At 41.9% G+C, this 13583-nt stretch overlaps 1 protein-coding gene across 1 annotated transcript in view; it reads left to right on the top strand.

Moving 5' to 3' along the window:
- The window catches only part of MYO16 (myosin XVI), a 466166-nt gene that overhangs the window by 148972 nt on the left and 303611 nt on the right, over positions 1 to 13583 (top strand). Inside the window, exon 9 of the mRNA XM_026493590.4 lies at positions 1302 to 1455. Coding sequence (XP_026349375.3) covers positions 1302 to 1455 — 154 coding nt within the window. The remainder of the gene's footprint in view (positions 1 to 1301; positions 1456 to 13583) is intronic.

The raw sequence follows: 13583 nt of genomic DNA, 5'->3' as shown, positions 1-13583 counted from the left end.
TTGGCCCATGTTGGCCATGCCAAGTCTACCATCAGTGTAACCCATTTTCCATGCCTTGTTGGTCAAGAGAGACGCAGTGATGTGCTGATAGGAGACCCTCAATTATCACTTGTTGATTGAAGTATTTTCCTTCAATTCCTTCTTTCACATACAAGGGAACAAAGAGCTATAGTGCAGTGAGAGTTTCGAGTAAATGCAGGAGGTACCAACATCTAATCCAACAGCGAGAAGAATGAACCAGATAAAATAATAGCACAGAGAACAGGAAAGTAGACACCCAGATTATGACTGAGCAAATGAAAATCATCATCAGTATTCTATTCTATTCTTGCTCTTTTGTGTTCCTTGAATTTGGAGTGCATTCAGAAAAAAATTATCTGGGGGACAAAAGCAGTTGGGGGTATAGTTGTTAGGTGGGACAGAAGTAATCACCCAAGGTGAGGAAGCTGAGGGACCTCCTCCTCGTTATGTAGATATGATTTAACCTAGAGCAAATGATGATAAAATCTTGGCATAAACATCTTCTTGTGGTGGCTGAATGAATTCATCCAGCCCATCCAGCCACATAACTCAAATTTGTAGACACAGGTAGTCATGCACTTTAGTCATGAGGATTGAAAAGGAGCAGTTATGTCTATTAGGTTCCTAATTGTTATTAAGGTGGATTTTTTGACTTCCAGTTTCAGTTGTTAATTGAATTAATTTGATTAATGCACATCTATATCACTGCCCAGGTATATTCAGATGTCACTCTTAACATGTCATGTATAAGGAAATATAATTATATTTCAGATTGAAAAAATGGATCACAGAGGCTAGACTCACCTCACTGCTTTCATAATGCAACTGTTATTTATTTGTACATCTACAAATGGATGGTTGTAAAATGCGTACTACAAGTTTCATAGTAACCCAGTCTTTGGGAATGTGTAACTATTTTCATCATTTTGGTTCTTATTCATCGAGATGAAGGAAGAGTGGCACTGAGAATGAAATGACATCAAGTTGTTTCAAGCTTAGCTTCTCCGTGACTTTACATTTTACACATCACCACTCGGTGAATATTATTTTCATATTTTTTCATTTCATTTGTAATTAAATATGCCACGGATATAAAACAAGACCGTCTTTTAAAATGGTAACACCGCAATTTTATTCCTACCATAAACTTCTAATGTTTTTCGTTTTGCTCAAGGTGTTGATCAATTTTCACGTTTTAAGCACACTAGCATTATTAAAAGGGAACAGTTTTCTGTGATCTCAGCACCCACTTTTTCTGATGTTCGTATTGTTTCTTGTAGATATCGCCGCCTCTGAGTTTATCGAGGAAATGCTGCTGAAAGCTGAAGTTGCCTGGGAAGAAAGGGTAAAAGAGCGTTTATCTGTTCCTGCCGTGGCCTCCGAGGAGCCCTATGAAGAGATCCTCCATGACCTCCCTGCTCTCTCCAGCAAGCTGTAAGTGCCTTTCGCTGTGGCGTGCTGACGTCGTAGATCTTACTTGTGCAAGAGTTGGTTATTTTCTCTGCCGTCCATTGATAGTCAGTATTAAGACGGACTCATGACTAAATTGAAGCTGAATGTTAACGTCTTTACCAAAAAACACTGTTGACAATAAGTTTAGCCTGATTTTCTGAAAAATCATCTGATTCTTTTAAACATTATTATTGTAGTTATTAGATCAAGTTTGTCACCGTGAGACCAAAGATGATATTTTAAATGTACTCCACGTTTGTAGCTAAACTAGTTTGTAAGATTTCCAGTGACTGTGGTAATGGCTAAATTCCTAATGTAGGAAATACAAATATTCACTTTTTTCTCTCTAAAGTATAAAACTTAATGGTTTCTGGTTGCCTACAATATCCCCTTAAATGCTGATACATACTACAACAAGGATGGTCCTCAGAAACGATATGCTGAGTGAGTGAAGCCAGACATCAAAGGCCACATATTGTATGACCCCATTTGCATGAGATGTCCAGAATGGGCAAATCCATAGCAACGGAAAGCCAGTGGTTGCCAGGAGTGGGGTCGGGGGCAATGGGGAGTGACTCTTACTGGATATGGGGTTTCTTTGGGGATAATGGAAATGTTCTAGAAGTAAATGGATGCTTACACAAATTCGTGAATATGCTAAAAAAAAAACCATTGAATTGTACACTTTAAAATGTGAATTTTGTGCTCTGTGGATCCTATCTCAACAAAAGAAGGAAATACGTAAGGAAAAAAATAATTTCAGGTTGAAAACAACATTTTTAACGTCGTTCTTTTTTTAGAAGATTTATTTATTTGAGAGAGAGAGAGAGAGCAGGAGCAGAGGGGAGAGGGAGAGGGAGAGAACCTCAAGCAGACTCCATGATGAGCTGGGAGCCTGAGGCAGGGCTCGATCTCAGGACCCTGAGATCATGACCTGAACCGAAACTAAGAGTGGGACATTCAACCAACTGAGCCACCCAGGCACCCCTAACATGTTGTTCTTTTGATAGAGAACATATGTGAAATGAATCAGAGCATTGTCAGGACTCACAGAAGACATACACGTATTTCTTCCACAGATCTCTCGTGTATCATTTACAAAGCAGCATTTCTTCACACGCCAGTTGCTGCAGTCAGTGGTTTAGTCTTGGTGTTCTAGAGGGTTCGGTCTTCTGTCTCTCTCCTCACCTCTGCATTGCTGAGTTTCACCCAAACTGTTTCTATCTGTTCCTCCATTAAAATAAACAAATGCTACTGTTCTGTGGAAATCCAAGTTGCCCCCGTGTGAACGAAGTGCCTTCTCAAATGGTTTGGATAACCTGAATTTTAAATATGAAGTCTGGTCTTCAGCTATGTCAAGACGTTCCTCAGCTTTAGGGAGGTGCAGAAGGAATTAGAACAAAAGAACACTCCGGGAAGCAGGGGAAAGAGTTGGCCAGGTTGGCCAGTTTTCCCCTGCTGCAGGTCGGACCAAGCATCCCCATGAAGCCTGCTGGTGCTTTTCTCATTACTTTGCCCAAGAAAGGACAGTGCATATTCATGGATGTGAGAAGCATGTGATTAGAATGTTCAGCCTTCTCTTCTTCTCCGTGTCATCTGTGTTTATCTTCAGAAAGTCTCTTTTCCCACCGTTTATCAGCAGCCCTCATCCTGAGGACTTAACCCGCGTTTCCTCATCTGAACTATCATCACCTATCTTTTAGTTTTCAATCCAACTTCCTGTTCCTTTGCCTTCTACAGTTAACTCACTCCTTTTACATTTTCCTAGGATATATTTTGCTAAAATTTTAAGAAATAATGGAGTGGTGTCTGATACCTCAGCATACAAGTCAAAATCCCTTTCCAATATCAACTCCTGTTGATTGTCCTGTGAGGATTTGTGGGCTAAGTCATGAGTTCAGTTTGGGTAAGAATGTCACCCCCGCTATGCTCCACCGTTAGCAGCACCCCTGTCTTTGGTTAAACATTTAATCACGAGGAAATTCCTAAATTATTGAATTATGTCATTTTCCATGTTTCTAAGATATCTTCTGTTAAGTGAACAATTTTAAGGGGTCTATTTGTTGCCTCACTTTGAAGTTTGTGTCTCAGAGTGAGCAGGTTAAGCTTTAACTCCGGAGTCCTCCCCGACAGTCCTCCCTATCTGTAAAGCTTTCAGGCTTCCTCTCTCTGCTTTAAATTTGCAACAACTGTTGTCATACTTGACTGCGATTCCCCGCTCTGTCCTTTCTTGCTTCTTGCCTGCACCCCGTGCTGGGTCCTGACGTAGATCTCCGTGTCGCGCGGGCCATGATTGCCACTAATGAGACAGCTGTGGGGACCTGCGCCCTGTGGGGCTGGAGCCCGGCAGTGCTCTCCCAGGGTCTGTCGTCGCTGCAAAGTTTGATGTGTGCCAGCGTGTGCTGCGAACGCTCGCTTTCATGGGGTCCTGGAGGCGGAAGCCACAGCCGTTCCGCCTAGGCCCTGGCAGGGTGGAGTCCTTCACGGAGAGGCTGTGGGGGCTTAGTGATTCACGACAACAGCCGACGGTTCCTGTGTGGCGACCAGACATCAGGACCCTGCAGAGTGATTACGTGGGTCATTGCCTTTAAGCCGCAGAACAACACAAGTACGCCCCTTCTTTCTTTTGTTGTTGTTGTTAATTTTTTAACTTGGGTATCGTTGACACACAGTGTTCCATTAGTTCCAGGCATACAACGTCACTGTAGGCTGTGCTCACCCCAAGCGTGGCTACGGTGCGTCACCAGACAACGTCATTACAATACCACCCACTGTATTCCCTGTGCCGTATCTTTATTCCCTTTATTTATAATTTTCATTCAGTTTAAATATATTGACACATACAACACAGATACTTCTTTTTAAAATTTTTTTTAATGTTTTTTTATTATATTCTGTTAGTCACCATACAGTACATCCCTGGTTTTTAATGTAAAGTTCGATGATTCATTAATTGCATATAACACCCAGTGCACCATGCAAAAATTTTTTATTTCAATCCGATTTGGTTAATGTACAGTGTATTATTAGTTTCAGGGGTAACATGAATGCTTTCTGTTCTATCCCTATGTTATCCATCCCCGTCGGAGACTCAGAACTCAAGTAGCTTGACTCCTGTCACACACATGTACCCACTCCCCTATTGTTTCAGTGAGGAGGTCATTTTTATTTGCAATTCAAATACTTCTAATTTGGCTTGAAAGAGGAAGTTGCTGATCTGAGCTTCCCTGTTATGGTCAGTCAGCTTTAGGCGTGGCATATTGTCAGGTTAGCATAAGTGTTTCTTCGTATGACAACTTAAGAAGATAGTCTATAATTAGGAAGACATTTCCCTTCCGCAGAAACAAGAAGCATGAAGCCTCCTTGCAATACAGTTGACCACTGATCTGCTTTTAAGCCAAAGCTCAAGTTAAATGCAGCAACATGGGGCCCTTGGTCTACCTTGCTCTGAGTGTCTACTCTCAAGCCCTGAGGCAACCTGTGAGGCCGTGTGTTGCAGTCCTTATGGACAGAGACCCAGAGCCACACCTCCTGGTTCAGATGCCGGCTCTGCACCTGCTGGCTCTGGGACTTCCGGAATTTAGTCAGGGTCTTTGCCACATGTCGCTTCAGTGTAAAACATGGGTGCTGTATAGTAAAGAATTTGTCCAGGCCTTTCTCCCCGCTTCCTGGGAGCGGAGATGCTCAGCCCTTGGAATTCCCAAGCCACAGGACCGCCTCTGCTGTCCAGGATCCCTGCGGTCCCACTTGAATTTATGCTAACAAGGTGCCTCAGGGTGGGGGCTGGTCATGCCAGAAAACCCAGTGCTGGGATGAGAGGACGGAGCAGTGAGCCAGCCTGGCCTCCGGGAGGGGAGGAGGCCAGGAAGCTGAGTTCGGTGATGGAGCCCGTCATCTCAATGGAGCCAAACCTCAAGGACAACTCTCTGCAAGCCCATGGAGCGTCCTTGTTGGCGAACCCCTCTGTGCGCTTGGAGGGTGCCGTGCCCTGATTCCCGCACCTCCCCCTGCGTTTCTGTCACATGGATGATCCCGATCCGTCCCCTCCCTAAGAAAGCTGTAGTAGTAAGTTTAGTGCTTCCTGAGCTCCGTGAGTTGTTCTAGTGAGCTATCAAACCTGAGGGAGTTGCGGGAGCCCCTGAACTGGTAGCCCATTGGTCAGAAGTGTGGGTGAACATGGAGACTCCCAAACTTGTGGCTGTGTCTGAAGGGGGAAGTCTTGACCTTAATTTGCGGGGTCCGTTTTATAGGTAGTCAGTGTCAGAATTACGCTGCGGTACCGCAGGGTGGTGACGATGGTGGTCGGAAATGGCTTATGAGGCGGTTCTTGATGACTCCGTGACTTAATATTTTTGAAACACAGTAGTATTTGGCTCATTGTGATACCATATAAGTGCTTGAGAAATGACAGAAAGAAAAGCAGATATTCTTCATTCATCTGTGAATTGTCAGCATAATCGTAAAGAATAAAGGCCTTCTCGCTCTAAGCTAAGACAGTAGATTTAAGCTTTCAGTTTGGTGAAATCAAACTGAATAGGGCCATATAGAGAAAAACTTACTTTCTAAGCAGCCGGAAGAAAAAATCCAATCTCAGAGAAGACCAGCTTTGGGTGGGTGCATCCTTTGAGTAGTTGCTTGGGCTGGCTCTCCATGGGCTTCTGAGTCAGATAGCACCTGGGATGGAGATAAGATGTGACTGGGAAAAGTCTGGAAAGAGGCAGACTTGAGCGGGTCTGAGGATGCAAGGACAGGGCGCTTGGTGTAGGTGGGTCCCAAAGTGCATGGGCCAGACGGCCACTGATGAGGAGAAATACCCTGTGGGGATTTGTAAGAGGCACAGTATGAGTTTCACAGCGTGTCCTTCTGGACCTCAGTAGAAGCTGAGACTCATGACAGGCTTGGAGTAGATGTTATGGAAAGCTTTGAAGGGGCCACATTTTATGAAACAAGCCCAACATGCATTTACTTAAAAGCAAGCCAACTGTCTGTGGCTACACAAGGATGTCTTCTATGGCCTTCGTTGCTCAATGAAAATAAATATGATTTGCATATCAGTGCAATTTTCAATAATCATTTCCATTGATCTTCATTTAAACTCCATGACTTAGGGTGGGTAGACATAATTATCTGCATGTTATTTATGGAGAAACAGAAAGCCAGAGGTGTGACAGACGTATGGGGATAACAAGTTAGTAGCAGCTGTGATTAGAACCACCATCTTTGAATTCTTTGTTCATGCTTTCCACCCTAAGGCGGGAACAGGCTCAGGAAGATGGTATTGAGTGTCTCCCCGGGCTCATGGTGTGCACAATCTTGTCATACAGATCTTTAAAAAAAAAATGAAGTTACAAATGAGGGACATAGCCTTTGACCCATGCCTCAACACCACACCTGGGGGCGTTCTTTACAGAAATCGGCTCCTAGTAACTTAGACCAGAATGCTTGGATAAGCAATCCTGAAAAGTGCATTTTTACTCTTAGAGCCTTAGGCACGGTTGTGTGTGCTGCAGCCATTCATTTCCTGGCTCCTGATGGCTGAACACCACCTGTCTGGTTATTCCCGTGAGCCATTGTTCTTGTACATTTACTCTTGACCCGGAATGACCTGACCATTTTCAAAATCAGCGCAGCTTCCGTGACCATTTTGCAGTAAAATAACATCACCTGAGATAAAGTCGGACCAGACTCCCAGCCCTGGATTCTTCAGTCTTTGGAAAAAGCTTCGTGTTACAAATTCTTGATAAAGCAGTCCATCGGTTCCTTGTGAATTTAGGAATGAATTCTGTGGTCCAGAGGGGGACAGAGAGAAATGTCACACAATACAGGGACGTCATGAAACCTTGAGAATCATTTAATCTGATTTCCAATTTTAAACCATTTTTACACTATCCCTCAAACGTGGTTGAAGAACTAGTTGATCTTCCAAAGTTGGTCGAGAACTAGACTTGGCTTAGGGGGAAGGTAGAGGGAGGGGGTAGACATTGCCATGTCTATTCATGTTCTTTTCCTACAGTTGAAACTGCTCCAGAGATGGGAACTCACTACCTTTCCAAGAAGGTAGAATAAGCTTATTCCGTCTACCACCAAAATACGCACAGGGTTTTCTTCACTTTTTTATATTATATACTGTGTGTGCACATGTGTGTGTGTTATGGTGCTTGCTCGGGTAACTTAAGTTTTACCAAATTCTATCAAATTTTCTTACTAAAGATATCTGAAAATGCAGATTATTAAGTATTTCCTTGACTCAAATGTATAATGATAATGTTGTTTCATACAAATATCATTCATTAAATACCTATTCAGAAAAATATATATATGCTAGACAGTCACTTCTCATAGTATAACGTAGCATATGCAGAAGCTCTCTTCATATATTCACAGTGCTGCTGCATTCACCTTATTTTAAATTAGACTTTAAAAGGTTCTTTGCAGATACCTGTTGAGAACTACTAGATGAATAGAAAATGTCTTAAAAACAGTGTCACTTTCAATTCAACTGCAAGAGACACATTGACTTTTTTTTTTTCAAAGTAGGTGCCACACCTAGCATGGGTCCCAACATGGGGCTTGAACTAAGGACCGTGAGATCAAGACCTGAACTGAAAAAAAGTCAGAGGCTTAACTGGCTGAGCCACCCAGACACCTGACACTTTTGTTTTTTAAACACAAGTAATATTTTACCGAAGTGTTTTTTTTTTTTATTTTTAAAGATCTTTATCTATTTATTTGACAGAGATAGAGACAGCCAGCGAGAGAAGAAACACAAGCAGGGGGAGTGGGAGAGGAAGAAGCAGGCTCATAGCGGAGGAGCCTGATGTGGGGCTCGATCCCATAATGCCGGGATCACGCCCTGAGCCGAAGGCAGACGCTTAACCGCTGTGCCACCCAGGCCCCCCCGAAGTGTTTTTTTTTTTATGTATTTTTTTTTATCACAAAAACTGAAGTCATTTTTTGGGGGGACAAAGATAGCAATTAACTCAAAGCTCTCCAAGAATAGTTTCATTCAAAATTAAGCTTTAGATCATTATTTTGTAGATGCAGAAAAACCCAAATTCCTCATAGTAAATGATTTATGTAGCTGCGTTTTTAGGATTAAAATTGAGAACTATCTATTCAGTCCATTACTTTACTGCCAAAATAACCGAGTCACATATGCCATTTGTTCACATTTGTTTGGGTTCAATTTTTTTCTTTGTTGGCCTAATATATCCCAATATAGTCAATTTGGCTTGTTTTCTATGGTTTTCTAGAGTTGCTGTCTTCATAATGGGCAATAATTGTCACCTTTGTTAGTTTTATTTTATTACATTCCTGTTTCCATTTTCAGAAATAAAATCTCAGTTCCTACAGGCACATTTGCTCTGCATGAAATGCCTTTTATGTTTATAGAAATGAGCAAGTGTTGAATAAATCCAGCAGAGTTCAGAAATTGATTGTCTGCTGGTATAATCCGTGCAGTTTTGTCCACGGTCAGGTTAAAGCGATCTATCCCCAGTTTAATCTAAACTGTCCTTGGATGGTTGCTTTTCATTTTCTCTATGTTTGTGAAATCTGCCTTACCAAAGCCTTCTTTTAGAAAATATACTCTTTTTAATCCTATTTTTTTTCTGTTTTTCACTGATAAAATAAAGTTTTTCTCGTGGAGGAAAATTTGGAAAATGCAGAAAAACGTGTAGAAGCATGAAAAAACTCACTCGTTAATGTCAAAGAAAAATTATACCAGAGAAGTCAAAGATGAAAGGAAGACTTTATTCAGGACGATTGCAATACAGGGAGAGAGGTGAACTTGACTCAGAGAGCTTTTAAATGCTGGGATAAGCTGGTGGTAAAGCCTGGGGGATGTTAGCAGGAAGGCTGGTCCTTGTGAGGAGGCCATCCAGAGTTTGCTAGTTGGTGCTTTAGGAAGTGAGGCTCTTCCCCTCCCGCAGAGATCAGAAGAGTGGGGCTCCCTCTATCAGTCCTGATGGTTACATTCCAACAGAATGGCTCCCAGGTCCTGGAGAAAGATGTTGAGGGCATTGTAGAATATTTACATCCCAGAAGGACAAAGGAGGAAATTACAATGGAAAGTTCTCTGAAGTAAGCTCTCTAAGAAAAGAGAGGGCAGTAGTCTAGAGTTGGGGAGAAGCCTGTCCAAAGTTTAGCTAAGATGAATCCATTTTCATCAGTAGTCCATGGTTTTGATGAAACTACTATTAACTCGGTCTATTTCTTCTTTTATGTGTTTCTTTTTCTTTATTGAGTTCTTGTTCTCTCTATATAACTGCATCTTATTTTTTTAATTAATCTCATCAAATATTTTGTCATGGTTGATAAACATTTAATGAGTATTGAAATAAATAGCAATGATCACTTAAGAATTATTGCTTTTTTCTGGAAAAATAGCATTTTAATACATGTTCATAGTGTACAGATGGATAATTGGTGAAAATTTAAATATGTAGGAGTTATCTTACATGATTGCTGTTGTTAATCACGATGATTATGGATGAAATGTATTTCATTTTAAAAGTGGGGAAGAAACCTAAAGAGCAGCTGTTCCATAGGCCTTTAAAACATTATCACGTGCCATCAGCCAAGCTATGTGTTTTGTATTTTCTTATAGAAAATATGTGTATGACAAATATGTTGCCATTCGATCCAACTGTATTATTTAGAATCATTTTTTTTCTTATATGAGTATTTTTAACTAGCTACTTACAGTTATTGTTAGTAATAGAGCTATGATATTATATGTGATTTTATTGAGTGTATAAGTGATTCTTTTAAAGACACAGCTGAGAAAGTGTGTCTTTAAAAGAAGTGTGAAGAGGGATTATGTGGTAGCATCATAGATCTGTAGGGCTTGGCATACACTTAGATACTGTCTCGTCTAACCCCCACATTTGCAAAAGTGACATGTGGCCCAGAGATTTTGAAGGCTTATGGGGTCAGATGGTTGTCAACTTGAGGTAAAAACTGACTTAGGGGAGCTGGGTGGCTCAGTCAGTTAAGCATCTCACTCTTGATTTTGGCGCAGGTCATGATCTCAGGGTCGTGAGATCGAGCCTTGTGTTGGGCTCCACGCTGGGCATGGAGCCTGCCTAAGATTCTCTTTCCCTCTCCCTCTGCCCCTCCCCACCCTCTCTCTTCCTCTCTTAAAACAAAACAAAACCTGACTCAGGATGGAGTCACTGTATTTCCTAGATCAATCTTCTCTCCCAGTGTCCCTGTCAGTTGGGAATAGAATAGATCCTGCTATTAGTGCTGTGATTAGATTTGAGATAGGAAAGGAGTATTTTAGCTATTTTAGTCAACTCTGCTTCTTCCTTTTAGAAATCCTTTATAAATGGTGATTTTATGTCGTTTCTACCTGACTAGTCAAACCACTGCTTTCTTCATCGCTTTATCCTCAAAACACCTGGTACGGTATATGCAAAACCTCTCTGTAGTTTTTCTTTGAAGACGTCCTGACAAAGCAGAAGAAAAGAGGTGATTGACATTCAAGGGTAGATCAGTAAGGAAATATTTTGGTTGGTGTGAGGTGGATTTTGGATGTGGGCATGGTGACTGGTGGTTAAGAACACAAGCTCTGCATCTCAGGTCCCACCTCCAGTCCTGCCTTCCTGTGTGTCCACAGCCCATTCTTCTTTCTCTCTCCCTCTCTGTCACCTATAAAATAGGTAGAAAATTAGATATTCCTTATAATGTTGTTCATATGAGTTAATATGTATAGCGTACTTAGAATGGAGATTATCATGCTTTGAATTTCATATAATTATTACAGTGTTTTATAGGTGGTCCATTCACCTTATAGAAAATAGAGGGAAACTGCAATGGTCTTCAAATATTTGAAGGGTTCTCATGTCAGAGAAGCATAGGACGCACCTTGGGAGCTCCAGGAATGGAGAATACAAGTTAGGGCAGCAGGCATCGTTTCATAGTTGCTCGTGGAGGAAATAAGGCCTTTTTGGAGTTATGAATACCTTATCACTCAATGGTACTCAAGCAGGTCTGGATATGAAATTTTTATAAGTATTAAGAGCATTCTCATTTTACAGTGAATTTTTAAAATTGGTAACCATACTATTGGGAGGGATAGTCTGCCATGGCCTTGAGCACCCTCTCCGTTGTTGCTCAGTGTGTCAGACTGCAAAGCACATGTACTTAGTCATACAGGCCGTCAGGTCGCTCACGGAGACCACAGAGCAAACGCCAGGGGAGGGGCACTGGCTCTTCTGCTGCTGGTGCAGCATTTGCTGCTTGTTCCAGAAAGTACTTGCCTCCTGAGCAGGTTTCTCTCCCACAACACAACACACTGCATGAGTAGGCGTCCGTGTACTTTCCCTGTGTCGGCCCCTCCTAGCCACCATGGGACACGGTCAGACACGAGCCTCTGGATAGTGTGTGCGCCGTGAGTCATGAAGTCTTCTGTCTCCGATCCGGGAATCAATCTCTTGTCTTCCGCGCCTCTCCATGAAATAGTGACTAGCTAACCTGTTAGTTTGTAAATAGAACACAATCCTTGAAGCTTCGCAGTGCTGGACCCATATAAGTAACCACTTTTGTTGCCTGCTTAATGCTGTAGTCACCGTGCTAAGCCCCTTGTGTGCGTTCTGCTAGAAGGCCCTCCGTAGAGGCCTCCTTTACAGATTGGTTTTAGAGAATGCTTCTGTCACTTGCCCGGGAAGCCCAGGCGCAGCTTTCTGGCAGACACACACTCGTCACAGCTGTCCTCCCCTGCTGTCCCATCAGGCTGCCTTCTCACCCACCTCAGAATCTCCTCACTGAGTAAAACATCATCCAGAGCTCAAGGGAAGTAAAACTGACCTCACGTTTCTGTGAATACGTTCTTTAGCTCTTCCTCAGGCCTTTCCCTCAACCCTGCACTAGTGTAGCCCATTTACGTCTTATTTTCTCCACTTTCCTAGACTCTGTGGTACAGAGGGAAGATAAGGCCCAGAGATGGGCTGCAAACAGTGAGACCTTGTGGTTACTGGAAGAAGCCCTTCACATTACTCTCTCTTTGCATTTCTATATACAGCTACAGGAGGTTGATAAAACATTCATTTGTAATGGCATAAAAACATCAGAGTAAAGCTAACAAATTATTTGCAAAACTTGAATGCCAGAAGTTACAAAATACTGAGAGAAGTTAATGATCAAACTAAATGGCGAAATGTACTGTGCTTACGGATGACAGAATTCAACATTGTGAATACGTCAATTCTCCCCAAGTTCATTTATCAGCTGAGCAGAACGCTAATCAGAGACCCAGTAGGCATGTTGATAAAAATTGACAAATAGATTTTAAAATCTATATGAAAGTGCTAATGATCTTGAATAGCCAAAACAAAAGAAAACAAAACAGGAAGAGTCAAAGTACTTGATTTCAAGTCTTACTGTGCAAGGACATTAATCAAGAAATGTAATATTGGTGGGGCGCCTGGGTAGCGCAGTCGTTAAAGCGTCTGCCTTCGGCTCAGGGCGTGATCCCGGCGTTCCGGGATCGAGTCCCACATCAGGCTCCTCTGCTATGAGCCTGCTTCTTCCTCTCCCACTCCCCTGCTGTGTTCCCTCTCTCGCTGGCTGTCTCTATCTCTGTTGAATAAATAAATAAATAAAATCTTTAAAAAAAAAAAAAAAAAAAGAAATGTAATATTGGTGTAAGACTCGACTATTCTATCAACGGAACACAAGGAAGCATCCCCAGATAGACCCACACATATATGGTCAATTGAATCTTAACAAAGGTATCCTAGATAATGGGCTGGGGAGAGATGTTCTTTTCAAAAATGATGCTGAAACATTTGGACGGCCATATGAAAACATAACAAAGCCCGACCCGTACATAGCACCATATGCAAAAACCACTGACGATGCGTCACAGACCCAAATGTAAAGCATGAAACTATAAAATTTCTGGAATGAAACCTAGGAGAAAACCTTTTTTGAACTTGGGTTAGGAAAAGAATTCTTAGATAAGACGCAAGAAGCCCAAGGCATAGATGGAAAAAAAATGTGTTTTGAAACACACTGTAAAGAAAATGAAAAGATAAGACATAGACTGGGAGAAAATATCTGCCACATATGTACCTGCCAGAGGACTTGAAACCAGAATTTATAAA

The sequence above is a fragment of the Ursus arctos genome, unplaced genomic scaffold, assembly GCF_023065955.2.
Source record: "Ursus arctos isolate Adak ecotype North America unplaced genomic scaffold, UrsArc2.0 scaffold_10, whole genome shotgun sequence".
Taxonomy (NCBI): Eukaryota; Metazoa; Chordata; class Mammalia; order Carnivora; family Ursidae; genus Ursus; species Ursus arctos.
Note: the sequence above shows the minus strand (reverse complement) of the source record. Positions and strands in the feature narration are given on the sequence as shown.